The sequence below is a fragment of the Apostichopus japonicus genome, chromosome 11 (assembly GCF_037975245.1).
Source record: "Apostichopus japonicus isolate 1M-3 chromosome 11, ASM3797524v1, whole genome shotgun sequence".
Lineage (NCBI taxonomy): Eukaryota > Metazoa > Echinodermata > Holothuroidea > Aspidochirotida > Stichopodidae > Apostichopus > Apostichopus japonicus.
The window spans coordinates 12,084,524-12,106,083 of NC_092571.1; the positions used below are offsets into that span (position 1 = coordinate 12,084,524).

At 38.2% G+C, this 21,560-nt stretch overlaps 1 protein-coding gene across 2 annotated transcripts in view; it reads right to left on the reverse strand.

The window, feature by feature from the left end:
• Positions 1-21,560, reverse strand: part of LOC139976110 (ubiquitin carboxyl-terminal hydrolase 48-like) — a 30,945-nt gene that overhangs the window by 6,208 nt on the left and 3,177 nt on the right. The window contains exons 3-20 of one of the 2 annotated variants that reach the window (XM_071984550.1): positions 20,828-20,948; positions 19,367-19,426; positions 18,521-18,587; positions 17,866-17,983; positions 16,632-16,689; positions 15,667-15,791; positions 13,906-14,014; positions 12,495-12,628; positions 10,344-10,426; positions 8,731-8,922; positions 6,697-6,789; positions 5,718-5,906; positions 4,742-4,905; positions 4,114-4,274; positions 3,029-3,144; positions 1,951-2,028; positions 1,088-1,212; positions 440-556 (exon numbers count right to left, since the gene is read on the reverse strand). In XM_071984550.1, coding sequence (XP_071840651.1) covers positions 440-556; positions 1,088-1,212; positions 1,951-2,028; positions 3,029-3,144; positions 4,114-4,274; positions 4,742-4,905; positions 5,718-5,906; positions 6,697-6,789; positions 8,731-8,922; positions 10,344-10,426; positions 12,495-12,628; positions 13,906-14,014; positions 15,667-15,791; positions 16,632-16,689; positions 17,866-17,983; positions 18,521-18,587; positions 19,367-19,426; positions 20,828-20,948 — 2,110 coding nt within the window. Of the gene's footprint in view, positions 1-439; positions 557-1,087; positions 1,213-1,950; positions 2,029-3,028; positions 3,145-4,113; positions 4,275-4,741; positions 4,906-5,717; positions 5,910-6,696; positions 6,790-8,730; positions 8,923-10,343; positions 10,427-12,494; positions 12,629-13,905; positions 14,015-15,666; positions 15,792-16,631; positions 16,690-17,865; positions 17,984-18,520; positions 18,588-19,366; positions 19,427-20,827; positions 20,949-21,560 lie in introns of both variants that reach the window. The other variant, XM_071984549.1, reaches the window with a different exon arrangement.

Genomic DNA, 21,560 nt, shown 5'->3' on the forward strand with positions numbered 1-21,560 from the left:
ATTACTTGTACACATATTCAATACCCAGGTGCAGATCCAGGGTGGTGGGGGGGGGGAAGCAAACCTCCCCACCTTTTATAACCTCACACCAATAATAAATAGCAGTTATTAGCACAACTTTTTGGTAGACTTAATTATATGCCTCATTTACAGCCTCAGCATTCACCATATCACATCGTAAAGTTTAATGTTTGGGGGGGGGGTGGGGGGGGGAGGACAACAAGGCTTTTCTTCTTGGAATGTAAATATACATAAAAATGTTTCTGATTTAGAAATTAGACTCATGTTTGAATGGAACAAGGCTTTCTTTTTTGAAATGTTATTAAATATATCAAACGTATCCGATTTAGATTTTAGACTCACTTTTGAATGGACCGGAGAATTCTTGGAATGTATTAATTTACATCAAGACATCTCTGATTTAGAAATTTAGACTCACCTTTGAGTGGACCAGGGGTCTCTTTCTCGGAATGTAAATGTAAGTCAAGACATCCTTGAGGCTGGCTGCCCTGGAACACCTGAGATCTATCTCTTCCCTCCTAACACTGTCTGATCTCTGAAAACAAGATAGTGTTATTATAATAAATAGGAGGCTGGTCAAATGCAAAGGTTAGTAAACAACCATTAAATAATATAGTAACTTGTTGATGTTTGGTTGATTCTATTATACTTGGTAAAATAAAACCGTTGACCAGAAGGCAGTGATTGCAGAGTGGATAAATAACCAAATGATTATAATTTCTTTGGGTACCAAAAAAAAAAAAAAAAAATTGTGGAGAATGCTTTGATGTGACTAGCTGCTTCAACAATTTCACTATTTAATCAACTATTATGTCAAGGTTTTCCAATAAAATGGTTTTATACGATTCCGTAAAGGAAAATTCAATTTTATATATATTTTAATATGATAATAAGCTTCTATCATCAAGAAGTGAAGAAGTCTCAAAATTCTTTTAACTGGCTCCTGTCTTCTCATTCTAACTTCTCATTATTGGTGTTTCTTTCTTCCCTTCATTTTTAACACCAGAGCTCCCTAAAAGAGTTACATATCTGACAGACTTGTTATTAAATAAAATGTAAATCTAACCTGGCACAAGTCACAAGGCGGCAAAGTTTCAGGAAATTCTGGACAAAGACTAAAGTGGTTACGGAGTCTCCTCCACACCCCCAGTGTGACGATCCGCCTCTTGCTGGTATCTGTTGATAGATTACCTGGAGGAGGAAGAGGAGGATGAGCAGCAGGAGGAGGGGAAAGAGATAAGGAGAAGGAAGAGGAGGTGGAGAAGGAGTAGTAGAAGAAGGAGCAGCAGTAGCAGGAGGAGGAGAAAGAGATGAAGAGGAGGAGCAGCAGCAGGAGGAGAAAGAGATGAGGAGAAGGAGAAGGAAGAGGAGATGGAGAAAGAGTAGTAGAAGGAGAAGGAGCAGCAGCAGCAGGAGGAGAAAGAGATGAGGAAGAGCAGCAGCAGGAGGAGGAGAAAGCGATGAGGAGAAGGAGAAGGAAGACGAGATGGAGAAGGAGTAATAGAAAGAGAAGGAGGAGAAAGAGAAAGAGATGAGGAGGAGGAGAAAATCAGAAAAAGCAGAAGGAAAAGGAGGAGAGTAAAAGGGAGGAGGAGATGGAAGGGAGGAGGAGGTGGAGGAGGAGAGGGAGGAGGAGGAGAAGGAGGGAGAGAAAATTAAAAAAGTTGATTTGATGGAGGAATCATCAAATTGAAAAGGAAATTGTAACAAAACTTTTAAACAAAATTGTAAAGATTTGTGGAAAAAAAAGAAATGTTTGATATCACAGAATCCTTTTGGCTTCCTGAAAATTTGAAATGTCTGTTGAGACATAAGAGCAAGAAACATAACATATTTTTATGTCCAGGTGTACTCTGCATGGCAAGAGATGATATCCTTACAAACCACGGCCAATTCTCCATCAAACATCAAAATTTGTAAACAGATTACCGTGTTGACACTGAATTTCTGAGTTGAATGACGTGAGTTCTTCTCCAACATCGTCGCCTTCTTCTTTCGACTTTGCATCTTGAATGAAAGAGAAAAGAAAGGATGGAAAACAATTTTATGGGCCCAAAGGTGTTTCTTATCTCACTCAAACATGATAGCTTTAATATTTCAAGAATGATCTTTACTTTTAGTTTAAAATTCAAGAAAAATCTTGACCAAAATTTAACCTTCTGATTTTACGACCACTTTTCCTGGAATACTTTTTTGACTGAATTCCACCTTTGATTGACTTAACCTGTGATTGGTTGATATGAGGTCTCTCCATATTAAAAGTATATTTTTCCCCTTCAAAATCCAGAAAGATGATTCCACTATTCAGGTTTGCCTCTGGTTCACTAGCAAGTTGCCTTTTTTTCCGTATAATCAATAATGATTTTCATGTATAACAGAAACATATATATATATATATATATATATATATATATATATATATACACACATACATATATATATATATATATATGTATATTTTTGTTTTTCAACACATATCCATTTGCCCAGTTGTGATTTTAACTTTGCATCTAATAAAGGTTTACGTCTCAAGAATATCTTCCCAGATCCAACTTTAAAATTTGCAGTTTAAAGTTTGATTGGCACCATGACTTACCATCTCTAGAGTGAGGCAAATACATCACAAAATAGGACTGGCATTTGTTAGATAAAATTAGATGACAGAGGAAATACGAATGGCCTGCACTAGCTCCGCATCATCGGGCAACATTCAGTGTGCATAGCCGGTAGGTTAGTACATCCAAATATACAGGGGGAGGGGGGGGGGGGCTGAGTTCCAATCCTGGAGGCTGGGTGGAGGCTAAGGTAGATTTGTCACTATCTTATACTCTAGCTCATTGTCATTTCAACGTATATAATAGGTATTTATTACATGTATTCGGGAATAGCAATGAGTTGGAAAACTTCAAACATTTTTAACAGAGTTAGCCTTGAATTCTCTGGTTTTACAGCAAATAAACTCAGAGTTTGCCCTTAAATTCTCTGGTTTTACAGCTCATAAACTCACCTTCAGATGAAGGTGTTCCATTCATCCCCTCTTTCTCTTCGGTTACTTCGGCCTGAGCCTGCGCAAGCCTCTTCCAACATCTTAAGGACATCTTACCAACCCAGTAACCGCTCTGACTACACAATAACAAAATAGAAAAGAAACAAAGAACCTTACAATATATCATTTATTTACTGCATATTATATACTGCAAATTTTGGTCGTTCTTATATTGCCTAAGCTGTATTTTTTCTTGAATTTTATCACAATCAGGCAGTACTATACATAACCATTAAGGAAGCCAAGGCAATCGAAATCATCATTTTTTTCATTGTTACAGGAACAGTGAAATGAGTAAATATGTTCGGAAATTGCAAAATCCTTTCAAATTCTACCATTACAAAAAAAAAAATGATAAAAGTTAGTCCAATGAAAAGTTACTGTATCACATGTCAAGTGCACTAAATTTGTTATCAGTTTTAATGTTGAAAGACAACCAGGTACTTTTTAGTCGGGCATGACTTTGACGATTTGTGTTTTACGTTTGTCGATATTTCATTTTTAAAAATACAGAGACACAGGAAGGTTAAAGTCAACAATATATATCAGTACTGTTACACTGTTAAGTGAGAAGTGTCGGGGTGGGGTGGGGTATCACTGTGTGTGTGGGGAGGGGGAGGGGGTGAATTGAGGATTATTACACTTATATTTATTATAATTATGTTTTTCTTTTGTATACTGATGTTTCTTTTTGTACAAGGGAGTGTGTTACTTTATAGTTGAGTCCAACAGGGGCTTCCCTTCACAGCTTGTAATTCATTTTGTTTATATACTTTGTTCTTATCTTGTAAAGTTGTGAAGAAACAAATAAATAAATGAAATGAAATTAGGACACAAGCAAATTGATATTTTGCTTGAGAAGTGATAATTTTCGTCTACATATTTAGACAAATATCCTTCAATTTTTCAGTTTGTCCACAAAACAAGGTCAACATCTATTCCAAAATACAATCTTGCCAAGGAATACAAGAGAGATACTTTAGCTACGAGGATCTTTCGTAAAATATGGAAACAATTCTCGCTCTTTTGGTACGGATGTATCTTACCCATCGACTTTAGACTTGAGACCGAGTGCGATGTGTTTGCTGTCCTCTTGCAGACACGACTGCAGCCTCATGGACACCGCTCTAGATCGGACGCAGGCTTCACAGAGGCTCGTCTCCGTGATCCGAGGTCCGCCACCAAAAGTGGAATAAATCGTGTCTGCCTGTCACAAAAATAAACTTGGTCACGAGTAACTTCTCACATTCGGTAGAAGATGAGGCATTTCTTAGATTCCTGACATATTTCTACAATATTTATTCGATTTTGGTAAATATATAAGAAAAGAAATATTAGGAATATTATATGAATCAAGCATATTTAAACAATAATTTATTATACGTTATTTATTTCAAGTTAGGGACAAGATAATGAGATTTTGAGTTTTCAGCAAAACGTGAATATTTTTTCTTTGACCTATTGTGCTCTGTGGTTTGACACAATAGACACTATTAGTCCGCAGATATAATCTCTATTGTTTGATATTAATTTATCCCAGCTGAGCAGGATTCTGCAGATTTTTGTTTTTTGACACTGTGCCTTAAGGGTGATGAACCACATCCTCCCCCCCCCCCCCTTCCCACAACCCTCCACTATTATCTACGTAACATGACAAATTCTTCATGTACTTACTGCTTCCCTTCGAATCCGTTTGGCAAGGTGTATTTTACCAGGGTCCATCTTCTTATGGCTGCATAAGAGGTCTGCATTATCGGCCTTGGTGATGTCCGAGATTTTGTTCTTCGGGTTCATCCACTCCTTTAGCCACGAGACTTCCATAAAGTCGTACACAGGTTCTAATACGATCAAAACAAGAAGCAAGAAGGATTATGTAATAGACGAGTGTGGTACCATCAGGTGGAAGCAGATTTGATGCAAAAGTACAGCTTTTACAAACTGTTGAATATTCTTTTACAGTAGGCTTTGTTGTATGCACTGAGTAAGGTGGAAATATTCTGAATGGTCAGAGGGAATTCACTCACAGTTTTCTGAGCTCTTTTAAAGAGAATTTATCTCATGCTGTTACAGAAGGAGAAAAAATGATCCCACAGAAGACAGAAAGAAAATGGAAAGATAGTTGGTTACTGTCATCTTATTAAAAGTAATATTTGCTGTTAGCAAATGATCAGGGGCAGAGCCACCATGTTTGTTCCAGGGTGGGGGTGAGGGGGAGTCATCCAGGGGAATGTACCCCCTCTCCTTTGAGAAATTTTGTTAAAAATGGAAGTTGCTTTATAGATAAAAATAATGCTATATTTTGCAACTTTTGTAACAATGTTGAGGGAGTTTCAACTGTTAAGGTTGTATGGCACATACGTGTTGTGCATTTATGTACTGTATGTTAGGATTTTTCGTAACAATCGGTCTGCCGCTTGGGGAAGTTTGGGGTTTGACCTCATTAATTTCATTCTGGAGGGGGGGGGGGGGAAGGGCAATGATAACACAATGTGCCATCATACAACTTTCAATGAACTTTGTCACTGCATGGTATATATTTCTATTAGTTCTACCCACTGTTATAACCAACACAGCAATTTGTCTTTTTATGAATTTGTTGGTTCAGGAATAAACGAACGTTGGTTCAGTAATAAACTTTTAAAGAATTTACCTTTCCTGGCTGGTAACAAGGAGTAGATATCAATGACCTGCTTATGCCTCTGTAGTCCCTTCTCCACATTACTCCTCCTCATATCTACCAGTTCCTTGATCCACCGTTGTAACTTTTCGTTGTCGCGCCTGACCAGCTCCTGTAGGTAACCGGGCAGCGACTCCCAAGTTGGTTCCACGGCTGGCGTGTCTACTGTGAAAGACAAGAGCGATGCAGGTTTGTTTCTATAAGATGGGTGTTAAAAAATCACACAATTTTGTTTTATTTTTGTTTGTTTCATTCTTTTGTTTTGATCTTCAATTTGCAGACGGCTCCAACGTTTACATGCATTGTAAGTTTATAGAGCTACTTATGAACTTAATGTAGAACTTAATAATCGATCAACTGCAGACGTAATGTTACCAGATGCCTCCATATCCCGACAACTATGAGAATAGACCTTAAGTAGTCGTATTCCCATTCTGATGCATCAAATTTGAAAACAGAAATTGAATTCAAAATTTTTGAAGAAAAAATAAAGTAAGGGAAAACATTTTCAAATTCTATTAAAAACAGGGATCAGAGTTTGACTCAGCTCCACGCATCATGCTGAAAGGAATACATTATGGTGACAGTAACACAGAAAAAAACTTGATTGTGTATTGTAATGACAGAAGTCTGCACGACATACAAAGAATTATATAACTACGAAGTTCAGTTTTGTCGGATTTCTAAATTTGAAAAAGAAAAAAAAGTACACTATTTTCTAACTTTTCTTCTTCACAGAAGAGACCTGTGAAGCTTAAGAATGGAAGATACCAAATTATCTTTGTCAAATTTTTTTGCTTTTTATGGCATTCATGAGGAATTAAATATCACAAATGTATTTAAATATTTTAATCTAATATATATATTTTGTGTATATATATTAAATATTTTTATTGATCATGGATGTGTGAGTGAGGGGAAGGGGTGGGAGGGGGAGTACTGTAGACCTTACCTTGCTTCTCCCGTTGATGATACACCAACATGTAAGCATTCTTGGAGGAGTGACTCCCTTTCACTGCTTTTGTCTTCTTTCCTTTGCTAGGATCTGATCGGCACATGGAAAAACAACCCAAAAACATTTAGCACATGGAGGGCGATGTTTACCTTGAAACGTAACATGACATTTGGATGTTGGTGTACAATTAAAAAGACAAAAAACAATTGGCAATATTTGGCTATTGAGACTTTTGACCATTACAGTTCTCCTCTGATGAGGGTGTTTTTTACGATGACAACTACCCAGGGACCTACGCACCATATAAATGCTTTTATGATGACACCTATCCAGGGGCCTACGCACCATATCAATGCTTTTATGATGACACCTACTCAGGGGCCTACGCACCATATCAACGCATTTACGATGACACCTATTTAGGGACCTACGCTCCATATCAATGCTTTAACAATGACACCTACCCAGGAACCTACGTACCATATCAATGCTTTTACAATGACACCTGCCCAGGTGCCTACGCACCATATTAATGCTTTTTTTTATGACACCTTCCCGCCATATCAATGCTTTTACGATGACACCTACGCACCATATCAATGCTTTTACAATGACACCTAACAGGGGCCTACACACAATATCAATGCTTTTATGATGACACCTACCCAGGGACCTATGCACCATACCAATGCTTTAAAGATGACACCTACCCAGGGGCCTATGCACCACACCAATGCTTTTACGATGACGCCTACCCAGGGGCCTACGCACCATATCTATGCTTATGATGACACCTACCCAGGGACCTACGCACCATATCAACGCATTTACGATGACACCTATTTAGGGACCTACGCTCCATATCAATGCTTTAACAATGACACCTATCCAGGAACCTACGTACCATATCAATGCTTTTACAATGACACCTGCCCAGGTGCCTACGCACCATATTAATGCTTTTTTTATGACACCTTCCCGCCATATCAATGCTTTTACGATGACACCTACGCACCATATCAATGCTTTTACAATGACACCTAACAGGGGCCTACACACAATATCAATGCTTTTATGATGACACCTACCCAGGGACCTATGCACCATACCAATGCTTTAAAGATGACACCTACCCAGGGGCCTATGCACCACACCAATGCTTTTACAATGACACCTACCCAGGGGCTTACGCACCATATCTATGCTTATGATGACACCTACCCAGGGACCTATGCACCATATCAACGCATTTACGATGACACCTATTTAGGGACCTACGCTCCATATCAATGCTTTGACAATGACACCTACCCAGGAACCTACGTACCATATCAATGCTTTTACAATGACACCTGCCCAGGTGCCTACGCACCATATTCATGCTTTTTTTTATGACACCTTCCCGCCATATCAATGCTTTTACGATGACACCTACGCACCATATCAATGCTTTTACAATGACACCTAACAGGGGCCTACACACAATATCAATGCTTTAATGATGACACCTACCCAAGGACCTATGCACCATACCAATGCTTTAAAGATGACACCTACCCAGGGGCCTATGCACCACACCAATGCTTTTACGATGACACCTACCCAGGGGCTTACACACCATAACGATGCTTAAGATGACACCTACCCAGGGACCTATGCACCATATCAATGCTTTCATAGGATGACACCTATCCAGGGGCCTACGCACCATATCAATGCTGTTACAATGACACCTGCCCAGGTGCCTACGCACCATATCAATGCTTTTTTTGATGACACCTTCCAGCCATATCAATGCTTTTACGATGACACCTACGCACCATATCAATGCTTTTACAATGACACCTAACAGGGGCCTACACACAATATCAATGCTTTTATGATGACACCTACCCAGGGACCTATGCACCATAACAATGCTTTTACGATGACACCTACCCAGGGGCTTACACACCATATAAATGATGCTTAAGATGACACCTACCCAGGGACCTATGCACCATATCAATGCATTTCTAGGATGACACCTACCCAGGGGATCTTCTTCCAGGCCTAGCTTGAGAGTCTTCCCCTTGATCTGTTGTACCTCCTCATCGTTAAACTTGTACCAGTCGCCGGCCACCTGGTCAAAGATGTGGGCCACGTAGTGACCAGAGTTAGCCGATGGACCCCTGTGAATCAACACCGCCTTCAGTTCGTAGATTAACTCCTGTCTGTCATGACCTGTGGGATGAGAAGAGAGGATAACGATGAAAGAAGAAGAGAAAATTAACATAGAGGAACCAGAATGAACAAATCAGGCTGGAAATACAAAACAAGAATATTTCTTTCACTTTGCAGCCTCCTCCAGCACTTACGGTGCTTCCTCCCTTGAAGAGCAGAAGCCCAAATACAATTTCATCATGAAATTTGGCATTTCTACCCACATTGCTTTGTTTTATCACACCTGAAGCAACATCCCATCTTTAAGCCAAGCGTATATTCTTCCTATACCATTACTCCGTGAAGTTCTGAATATATGTTAATTATTCTATATTTTGTACAGCATTGTCAGTGCCTCTTCTCTCTCTCTCCACATCCCCGCACCTCCCGCCGCCCCCCCCCCCCCGTCCCCATCTTCCTACCTAGTAAGAATAAAAATGGGATTCTTCCTTTGACCAAATCACAATTAATAACATCTGTGTCAAGAAAGTCATTCATATTATCAAATTTTAAAAACTGAACAGAAATAACACAGAATGTCTTCTTTAACACATAACAAAAAACTGCTACTCATTTCAGACTCATTTTATACAACACAAATTTAAATAATATATACTTGATTTGTTTACGTTTCATATTTTCTCGTTGTTCATCGTGATGATGACAACAATTAAAGCGATGACCCAGTTGCTAATGTAAGCGAAGCAACGCCAAATGGATCTGTTATATACGAATGTGTGTTTGACTCGTCACTTCTCAATATACTCTCTCTCCACAGTCCCTACCCCCCCACCCCCCCGGACCGTCCTCAATGGCAAGAAGTAAAGGTGTGCCGACAAAAGCTTAACATCTGAACAGAAATAGCAAGAGAAAGTCTACTATAACACATAATGCAAAATTGCTTCTCATTCCAGATTCCTTTCATATCACAGATATAAATTATATTTAATTTGTTTCTGTTTGACATTTAATTTTGTTGTTTATGATGATGATGACAACAGTGAATGGAAAGTCATAGCTGTGAATGAAAGCAAAGCAACACTAAATGGATCTGTAATATATGATTGTTTGTTAGACTCGTCACCGCTCACTTGATTCTACAAACACCGTAATCAATCTTCCACCTCCATTATTGATAGATAACATCATTTCACCAGAATGAGATCCAGGTTTGTCAACTTCATCTCTTGTTTAAAGGCTCCCTCCCATCTTGGATAAGATGTTATCGCAAGTCCGATTTATAACTGACCACGAAATGGTGCGCCCCTTCCTTACCCCTCCCCCTGATGCAAGCCTATCCTGGATTTAAAATGACAACAGCTACATAGACTGGGTGAGATTGGGAAATGTTTTATAAGTTGATAACCCTGATCCATGCACTCAAGACAAAAATTATTGTTTTAAAATTGTGAAATGTTTTTCAATCTTGTACATGACCTCACCTGCCAGGTTGACGTATGGAGTCATATCGAGCACTTCTGGGAATGATATAAACGTGTTCAGCTTCTGTTTATTTCCAGTTTGCCTGCGTAAATGAAAAAACAAAAACGGGGAATAATAAGCGGCCTGGAAAACAGCTATATTACCATGCTTTGTAGACACATAGCATTTTGGTTTTGGAGAAACAGACATGATTTAAAGGATTGGTTCAGTTGTCATACATTTTTATGTTATATGAAAGAGGACAATAAAAGAAACACAATGGTGAAAAAACTGTTCGAATATCTTTTTCGGTTAAAGAGATATTCAAGTGTAAAGTTTTATCAGATTGTGTAGAAACTGCTGAAATCTGACTAGCTGTGATGTCACATCCTCACATTCCTGAAAAGTCTTTGTTTTTTTCTCTAAATATTTTGTGAGATTTCATGACTTTCAACCAAAAGATATGTCAGGAGATCTCATATTTGTCAAAGGAAGTATTTGAGATTAAACATCTGAAGAATTTTTGATTATATTATTTTTAAATGTGTTAAAAAATGTAAATAATTTTTAAAGAAATATTTTCACAAATGTTAAGGAAGTGAGGATGTGACATCACACCCTCACAGTAAGTCTTTCTACACCAGTCATTTTCAAAGAAATTTTGATATCTTCAAAGTGTCATATCTCCTTAACAGAGCATGCTATCATGGTAGTTTCTTCACTGTTCTTTTGGTCTTTTTGTGATCTTTCATACAAAATAGACATGTCAAACACCTGAACCAATCCTTTAATGCTTACACTTTACTTCAGGTTGGTATCTTCTTTACAGTTTAACCTTAATTTTGGAATTTTTTCCTTTACAACTTGGAAGACCATTGCCGTAGGAAAATTGGGGATTCTCAATACATTGACCAGCCAGTGATTTGAGCCCATGACCACCCAGATGCTAGCTTTTCAATGGTTGTAATGCCACTGTACTTATCCACTCGACCATGTGAACACTCTTATAATTCATCTGGTATCCCATGGCAACATGCTACGCAAAGAGGCAACACTGCTACAAAAATGCAAAATATGTACGGCAGTTTCAGGTACACTCAAGCATACTATTTTGCAGTATCTGATGAGAGACATAATTCACAAACCTGCAAAACACTCACACAAAGTGTGAATGCTAAATTAGTCCAGGTAACATTAAATGAATATTCATTACCTATAGTTTTACACATACACCGTGCATGCCTTCTGAAGTAGTTTTAGTGGAGCCATATCTGTGTAATGTTATATTCACTTCATTAATACACACTCACTATAGCTTTGTGGGCATCAACGGTTCCTAACTATTTGAATAAGTTGATTTCTTACCTGTAACAAACAAACCTGGGGAGTTGAATATTCAGTATGGGCGGTACACTATTTGTAACACTAGATTCACCTTTGATCTTACATAAAATACATAAATGTGAGCAGATGAATATTTTTTAAGAAAAGTCACCAGGAAAGAACCTGGGCACGAAAACCAAACTACCGAACGACTGATCCGCTCTCAACCCCAGTCCCCTTGCATCAAGACTGTGACTGTGTGATCATCGTTGGGTGTGTATCACCATTCCCCTCGAAAGGGAACAGATACTACATATGATCTTAGCCAGAGGCAGAGAAGATGAATATTCAGTGTGTACAAGGTACAAAAATTGGATACAGATGAATATTCAGTATGTGTAAGGTGATGATGTTTCCTTACATGCAATAAACAAATCTGAGTAGTTGAATATTCAGTATGGGCGGGACCCTGTTTGCAACACTAGATTCACTTTTTATCTTACATACAATACATAAATTTGAGCAGAAGATATTCAGTATGTGTAAGGTGATGATGTTTCCTTACATGCAATAAACAAATCTGAGTAGTTGAATATTCAGTATGGGCGGGACCCTGATTGTAACACTAGATTCACTTTTTATCTTACATACAATACATAAATTTGAGCAGATGAATATGCAGTATGTGTAAGGTGATGATGTTTCCTTACATGCAATAAACAAATCTGAGTAGTTGAATATTCAGTATGGGTGGGACCCTGTTTGTAACACTAGATTCACTTTTTATCTTACATACAATACATAAATGTGAGCATATGAATATTCAGTATGTGTAAGGTGACACTTACATGCAATAAACAAATCTGAGTAGTTGAATATTCAGTATGGGGGGGACCCTGTTTATTTGTATCTGCCTCACAGCATCACATTTCCGTCTGCAATAATCACAGTGGTACTGGTTACTCTTCTCCAACTTTTCTTCCTAAAATGAGGAAAAAAAGATATTGCTTTAAGTTTCAGAAAACAGGTTACGATGGGTTCGAAACGTCATCAGCACACTGCCTCCAATTTACTGCGACCCTCGGAGCATTCGTTAATCTCTTAGACAATCGACTGTCTAAGTGTGCCCCTCTCCTACCTCTGGAGGGCCAGAACCTCCAAATTATTTCTGAAAAGCCTTTTTTAAGCAAATTTTGGCCAGCGGCATTGACAACCTTCAAAATAAATGGGTAGGAAGAAAAGGCTCATGTATGTTAGCCTTGTGGGTAAAATCATACATTGTGTATATTGATCTTAGGAAAGATTCATTCATTCATTTATTTGTTTCTTCACAATCTAAATACAGAGAAGTTAACTAAGTGACAAAAAATATCAACAACAGAGAATATTGTGAAAGGAAGCACTCCAAAATATCTAGAGGGCTTGTCTAGTAGAGCGCTCCCATAAGTAAATAGAGAGAACAATACAAGAAAACAGTAACACTTATATCCACCCACACACCAACCCAACATGTGTAACCCACCCACCCCTACCACCTGCAATACATAAATATACACATATACATACATACACAATTGAATACAAATACACACATGCATATATATATATATATATATATTATTAGAGAAAACCAGAGAAATAAGATATGACTCATAATTGACAAATAAGGAGTAAGTTTTAGAAAATATATTGGAATTTTCGGTCCCCCTGGGACCTTCGTCAGCAATACTTGGCAATTTAATGGGGTAAATCTTTTGGAGTAAACGTGGATTTTTGTTATATATTATATATATATATATATATATATATATATATGCATATATGCATATATATGCATATACATACATATTTACACATACACCCATGTCAATATAAACATGTATGCTTACTTACACAAACACATACATACAATCATAATTGGTTAACTACTGATCCTTCATAACATGTTCATATTGTAACTGTACAACAAAAGTCACTTTCATGCCATTGTGCTGCATATTCTTTTGCAAAAAATATATATATTTTCAATTTTGAGGTAGAAAATTTTCCCACAGGACAGGGCATTAAGACTTTTCTCACAATTCAGGACTGGATCAGCGGGTATGCAAAGTTTTCCTTCTCAACTCTCAACTATTAAGGTTCTGTGAACTTTTCATATAATAAATGCAAAATGTTCATACTATTGCAATATGGAATTTTTAAACATTGGGCAAATTAATTGGAAAAAATGATAAATTTCGATGCCAGCTTTTAACTTACCTTGAGAAATTCTCCAATGCAGGAATCTAAAGTTTTATGCATTTTGATGCTAAGGTCCAACTCGTAGAAACTTGCTGGAGTTTCCGACGTCTTACCACAACGAAGACATCTGAAAATGTAGATATGATAATGATAGATCAATTTAAGTCAGGAAAATATTCACATTTTGATGAGCCACATATGTTGAAATCAATCAAACATCAATCAATAATGATGATGATAATAATAAATCATCATCATCATCATCATCATCATCATCATCATCATCATCATCATCATCATCATCATCATCATCATCATCATCATCATCATCATCATCATCATCATCACCACCACCTTGCCACCACCACCACCACCATCATCACCACCACTATCATCATCACCACCACCACGACCATCACATCACCATCACGACCACCATCATTATCACCACCACCACCATCAACACCACCACCATCATCACCACCACCACCATCGTCACCACCACCACCACTATCATCACCACCACCACCACCACCACTATCATCATCACCACCACCACGACCATCATCATCACCATCACGACCACCATCATTATCACCACCACCACCATCAACACCACCACCATCATCACCACCACCACCATCGTCACCACCACCACCACTATCATCACCACCACCACCACCACTATCATCATCACCACCACCACGACCATCATCATCACCATCACGACCACCATCATTATCACCACCACCACCAACACCACCATCATCACCACCACCACCACCACCATTGCCACCACCATCATCATCATCACCACCATCATCACCACCACCACCATCATTATCACCATCATCCTCAGCACCACCACCATCATCATCATGACTGGAAGGCAGTTAGTTAAGGATGCTAAGTCATCACATTCGAATGCGGTAGAGGAGAAATGGCTTACTACTTACACTTCATGCTATCCTATTTACAGTTTCAACTCATGTTTGATTTTGACAATTTGGAAGACCATTTCAGATGGGAAAATCAGTGGATTTCTCCCGAATGAATGAAACCCGGTCTTACTTTGACTGGCCGGGAATGAATCCCATAACCTCCCAGATGCTAGCTAGGTTTAATTGCTTCTTTTTCCAACGCCCTTTATTAACACACCCACGTACCACAGTAACTTAAAGGACTTCACGATAAGGACGAGGCAACAAGTAAATTGGACAAACCTCACGGAAATGTAGATGGAATGATCAATCACAAATGTAAATCATGAAGAAGTTAATAAAGAAGAGGGAGGGGAGTTTATTGGGATGATGTAAACACAAATATATGGCACACACTAGACAGGTATCAAGAAATCTAGAAATGTTATAAGGTAGTTCATTCAAGGTCACATACCTTGTGAGTCCACTCCCATGCCCACTTTCAACCCCCCTCACCCTCCCCCTCCCCCCAAACACACACACTAGACAGGTATCAAGAAATCTTGAAGTGTTATAAGTAATTCATTCAAGGTCACAATACCTTGTGAGTCCACTCCTACCCCCATTTTCAACCCCCATCCCCCCACCCCCTCCCCCAAACACACACACTAGACAGGTATCAAGAAATCTAGAAGTGTTATAAAGTATTTCATTCAAGGTCACAATACCTTGTGAGTCCACTCGAGAGTCCTCTCCCATCCCCACTCACACTCCCCCCCCACACACACACTCACAAACCATTACCAAGATTTCATCTTTCAAATGCTACGGATACTACTTGGTCTGTATCTTGTCTCACCTTGTCACATAGGTGTATTGACCGCGGAACTGGCTCGGGATGAGGCTAGCTGTCTCCGGATCTGATTGGTCAGCGAATTTTTCCTCCAGGAGAGACAGGAAGAGTTTTCCAAATTCTTGGGCGTCCTATGGACAGACAACAACGTTTAATTCCCATTTAGATATATGCCTTAGAAACGTACACCAATGATCAGGGATGTGCTCACAATGGGCGGCACCGGGCGGCTGCGTCCAGCAGTTCTGAATGCCGCCCAGCACAAACAGTATTTTAAACATTTCGGCCCGGCACTTTTTTGATGATAATTTAACAAATTTTACCATAACCAAAATCTGGGAGGATACATGGCACAGAGAAGGAAAATAGCACCACCTAAGCATACTTCATGTGCAAAATTTGTCCAGTGGGGAGGGGGTACCCAACCCATGAGATCCCTCTCCCAGGGTGTGGATCACACTACCACACAATCTGCCGTCACTCAAATATTCCAGAGCACATCCCTGAATGTTATTTAAATTTTTTTTCTATATTAACGGTCATATTTGTGAAGGGAAAGGGAGCATAAAGGGGAGGGGATTGGGTGGGGTGGGTGGTGGGAGAATGGGAAGAGGGAGGTGGGATGGGCAGGAGAGACACAAGGAGGAAAACTGTTTGCCTGCTTGATAAAAGTGTTACAAACTGTTTTCTCAAATCCAGAGATATTTGTGGCAAATTATACACACACAAAAGCATGTGCAGTGTAATGAGAAGCATTCCAATTTAAATCTGTAAAATTCATTATTTTCATAATTGCAAACTTTTCAATTTTAAAGCTCAATTTCCCCCTTACTGTGGGGTTTCGATGGGACTTAAGTTGTACAACATGAGCTCAGGAACCTCTACCTTTCCAGACTCTGACAAATATTAATGAAGAAAAAAAGAAAAGAAAAAAAAAAGAATCAATTATTGAAGGGTTTGTCTTTTCTTACTTGTTGTTGAGCAGCATCTAAGCCAAGTGATTGGACAAAGCTGGACGGATCCATGTAACTGAAACAAGGGCAGAGATGAATTGAATTGAATTTGAAATTATTGTACACAATCGCAAATTCGGTTTACACAGGTGGTAAACGAAAAAAGAAAAAAAAAAAAAAAAGCAATAGTAAAAGTATCAATAGACTGCGATACACATACAGTAATACAACAAATATACAGCAAGTCCTACAAATAAGAAACTTATGTAAGCTTATGCAAGCGTTATTGACTGTAAAATGGATTACTGATTGCACACGACGTGATTCATATATATTGGCAAAGAAAACTATTCCCCCACTTATGGATAAAAGAGGCATCTCGATATCTTGTTCCGAACTCGAGATATGGTTGCTTGAACGTAATTTTGACTGGGCTAAGTCCCTCGATTCTTCCAGGAAATTGGATCGTGGTAGGAGTTCTGTGATGTCATAACATCAGATGCTCTTGGCCAGCTCTATTTAGGCTATTTATAATCTTCCTTGGTCTTGTCCACCATTGAAAATTGATACATATCTGGAATGTTGACCAGCTGTCAATGATGCTCTGTGATACGACCTTATACGATATTGATACGATCAAAATTCAACAATTTCTTTTATAAATACATTTACCGGTTTGTTTTTAAGATAAAATTGATGAGTTTCAAAGACATTATGCACTATGTTCTTTGTCCAGCCAGTTGGGACAGTTTCCAATGCTATTAAATATCACTGTTAACTGTACTCCAATATCATGCTTCAAAGCACTCGTACTGACAGTATGAACAGTTTCTAACCTTTATCTATTCTAATGCTAATACCACTCTATACTGTCCTCCCGATTTCATGCTTCAAAGCACTCGTATTGACAGTACAAACAGTTCTTAACCTTAACCTGACAGAAACACGATATTCATACTGCTCATACTGACAATACGAGTGCTTCGAATCGGAACATGACATTACAGTACAGCAAAAAATTGTCCTAACTGGGTGCATTGCAAGATGGGAACTTAAAGGGAATGTGTCACTTCAGGAAATGACTCCAATATTAGTATTGGTTTTTTTTCTATCCTCTGGCCACCCACCACAACTTGCCAAAGAGTTGCTCTACCCTTTTTGGTAGAGAACACTGCTTTTAGTAGCAGTTTCATCAGTAGCAGATAAAGGGAAAAGTCAGAAAGTGAAATACTTTACAAGAATCATCACAAACCTCCTTTCACTGAACTGAAGCAATGCAAACAGAAGTTGCAGGTGACCGCAAACGCACGAGGGTTCGAGATCTTTCTCCGAGAGACTCGACCAGTCAAATCTGTCGTGACTGGTAAGGGCTGCAAGGAGGGGAGGGGGGGGGGCAGGAGAGAGAGTGAACAATGAAACAGTGAGTAATAATAATGAATCTGATACAGTTTTCTGCAATGAGGGTAAAGCAGGACCAGTTTACGCCTTATCAAAACTAAAAGAGGAGACAATTTTCCCATTGCCCCCACCCTTGCCTTCATTTTGCAAGTGAAAGGGAAACAAATCTAGACTGTTTAAACTTCCTCTTGTGTAAACAACTTTTTGAGCTACTGACAATTTAATTTCCATTGTGTGTGTTCGCTGTCATGACAAAGGCATGTTGATGTCACTATATTTGCATGGTCTTTAGCTTTACAATACACTTCAAAAATAATGTTTTTTTTCCTATCGTTTGTTCACGATTGCATAAAGGCATAACAAATTCATATTTCCTTGTGTCAAGAATAAACAGTACATGTGAGTCCTCCAGCAATTTTTCATGTTCTGATGACTCAACCTTAGAACATGGAAAGCAGGATATCTCTAAAAAGGGAAGAAAAAAAATAAAGTTTGAAAGAAGCTCTCACCCCAGAGTTGACCTTGAGGAATCCATTTGTATACTGCCTGTCTAATTTTCAAAGAATGGAACCAAACCTGTCAAGATCAACAACAAACAAACAAACAATGAATATGCAAAGGGTCTTTAACATATTATTTTGTCATGAAAGTTATCAATGGCAGGATTATGGATTTTAAGATTTTAATTTGCTCAAACAAGGTAAACACAGTCACTTCATAAAAAAAGTCAATTTTGTACAGAAAACTGTAAATTTATTTCCTGTCACTGCAAAGGAAGTTAATCTTGTAAAGTTATTTGGACTGTGTTTGCACAGTATCTAACAGAGGTGCAACCACATATAATTCTGGAGAGAGGGGAAGGGGAGGGGGGGCAGAATACAACACGAAATCGTAATGTACAGTACATTAGCATATTACATGCATGTGCAGTACAACCTTAATGATCAAAAATTTTCAAAAGTGCTTCAATAGTTGCAAAATATAGCCCCAATTTGCAACTAAAACATTCCATTTTACAAACAATTCCTCAAAGTCAAGAGGCCATCCCTCTCCAGAACAACATAACATCTTAGCCTCCCTTCCCCCTACAAAAATGGTGGTTGCCCCCCTGATATCTACCCATCAAGTTTGAGCTGTGGTTCAGTATAAAAATGTACGATTTTGTTGAAACAAAGGAGATGAGAGGATAGAATAGGAAAGGGGGGATGGGAGGGGAGAGAGAGGAGGGGATGGGAGGGGAAAGGATAGGAGGGGAGGGGATGGGAGGGGAGAGGAGAGGAGAGGAGGGGATTGGATTGGAGGGGAGGGGAGGGGAGGGGAGGGGAGAAGAAATCATGTAATAATGTTGTTATCACCTGTAGAAATGTATTAATGTAGCAGGTGGCTCCAAGGTTCTTCAAACCAATGCAGCTGCCCTGAAACAGAAAAAAAACCCATATATTTACAAATGATGAAAGGTTGTTATTATTATTCATGTGATAACTGAATATTCTCTAGTCTTGAACAATAATTACCCAGCTGGGACAAATTTAAAAAAATTATAAATGATAACAAGTGATGTTTAACAGAGACACAAGCCCTGCCATCCTCGCCATTCCATGTGACTAAAAATATATTTGTCATGAACAACTCAACCCCCCCCCCCCTCACCCGACTCTCTACAGCCAGGAGACACAAATCCATTGGTCTGTGTGGTGGAGATAAGTGTCATATTCCAACTATTCCAAACAGCTTTAAAGGAAAAGCTGATTCCATTTGGGAGATATCACAGATTTAATCTTCCTTCACAAACACAAGGCTGAAGACTTGATCCAAGGTCAAAACAACACAGTAAAAAATTTAAAAAGAACAAAATTTATTTGCTATCAGTGTGCAACTATGACATCACACCTGTTTGCTTCAAGTTCACCTATGGTATAATTGTGACAGTTTCCAACTATCAGTATCTTGATATTAACACTATGCAGGAATTGCTTGCCAAATTTCAGGATGATACTTTCTTAAGAATATGATACTCTTTAATCAATCAAAAAAAAAAAAAAATTCCTCTTGAAAAATTCTTTTTTAACAATCAGATTGTGGGGAAAATTCAACTCTTAAGTTATATACTGTAGCTTTGACCTTCAAGGCTTCTACTCCTGAATTTTCAGCCACTTCTAGGGCCTGGAAATATCACAATCTAAGCAGCAAACAGGGAAACTTAATTTATATTCTACAGTAAAAACAAGTACAAGTACAAGACCAAACAAAATTAAATTTGCATTTTACACTGAAACTGGAATTTGCCCTCTGACCTTTGGCAGGTAAGAGACTGTGCTCTCAGGGCACAGAGTTATATTATATAGTGATAGAATAGCACTACTCACTGCTTCCCTGATTATATAATATAGTGATAGGTTAGCACTACTCACTGCTTCCCTGATTATATTATATAGTGATAGGTTAGCACTACTCACTGCTTCCCTGATTATATTATATAGTGATAGGTTAGCACTACTCACTGCTTCCCTGATTATATTACATAGTGATAGAATAGCACGGCTCACTGCTTCCCTGATTATATTATATAGTGATAGGTTAGCACTACTCACTGCTTCCCTGATTATATTATATAGTGATAGGTTAGCACTACTCACTGCTTCCCTGATTATATTACATAGTGATAGAATAGCACTACTCACTGCTTCCCTGATTATATTATATAGTGATAGAATAGCACTACTCACTGCTTCCCTGATTATATTATATAGTGATAGGTTAGCACTACTCACTGCTTCCCTGATTATATTATATAGTGATAGGTTAGCACTACTCACTGCTTCCCTGATTTCTTCTTTTGGATCGTCTATGTCATACCATTCGTCTTCTCGGAATCCGTCTAGCCAGGCCGATTCTCCGAGCCTTACCAAACAGTTTGGATTGCTGGTGCAGTTTTTCCTAGGATGCAAAAACAAAATAAATATTCATATAAATATATAAATATATACATATATAAAATATATATTTATATTATATATATATATATATATATATATATATATTTATAAATATATATATACATACATACACGTTTATATATATTACGTTTTCAATGATATATAGGGTAACAGATGGGGTATTAGACCAGGAGGTTAATTTAGACCACATTTTTGTATTGATCAATTAAATACATTTTGCTATGAAAATGATACTTAATTAGCAACATTAGCTCATTCAAGAGTTTCTTCATCTTGATATCATTATCGTGCACATTTAATCAAATTTTGGCTGAAAAATAAATAAGAAACCTTGAATAAGTCACCCTATATTTGGTTGCTTTTAAGAGACAGACGCACATTATTAAAAGTTGCATATGAAAAACTTGTTATCCTTAGCAAATAGAAATTTCTGCTGTAATCTTAAAACCCATGGAGAGTCAACACATCTATCTATAGTTTATAACTTCAATTGGCAACAAGTAAACAGATGTTTAATAAGTTTTACAACTCTTGTTTGTCAGGTGGTCGAAAACCCTCATGCATCTATAGGCCCTGTGATAAGCAGTAATCG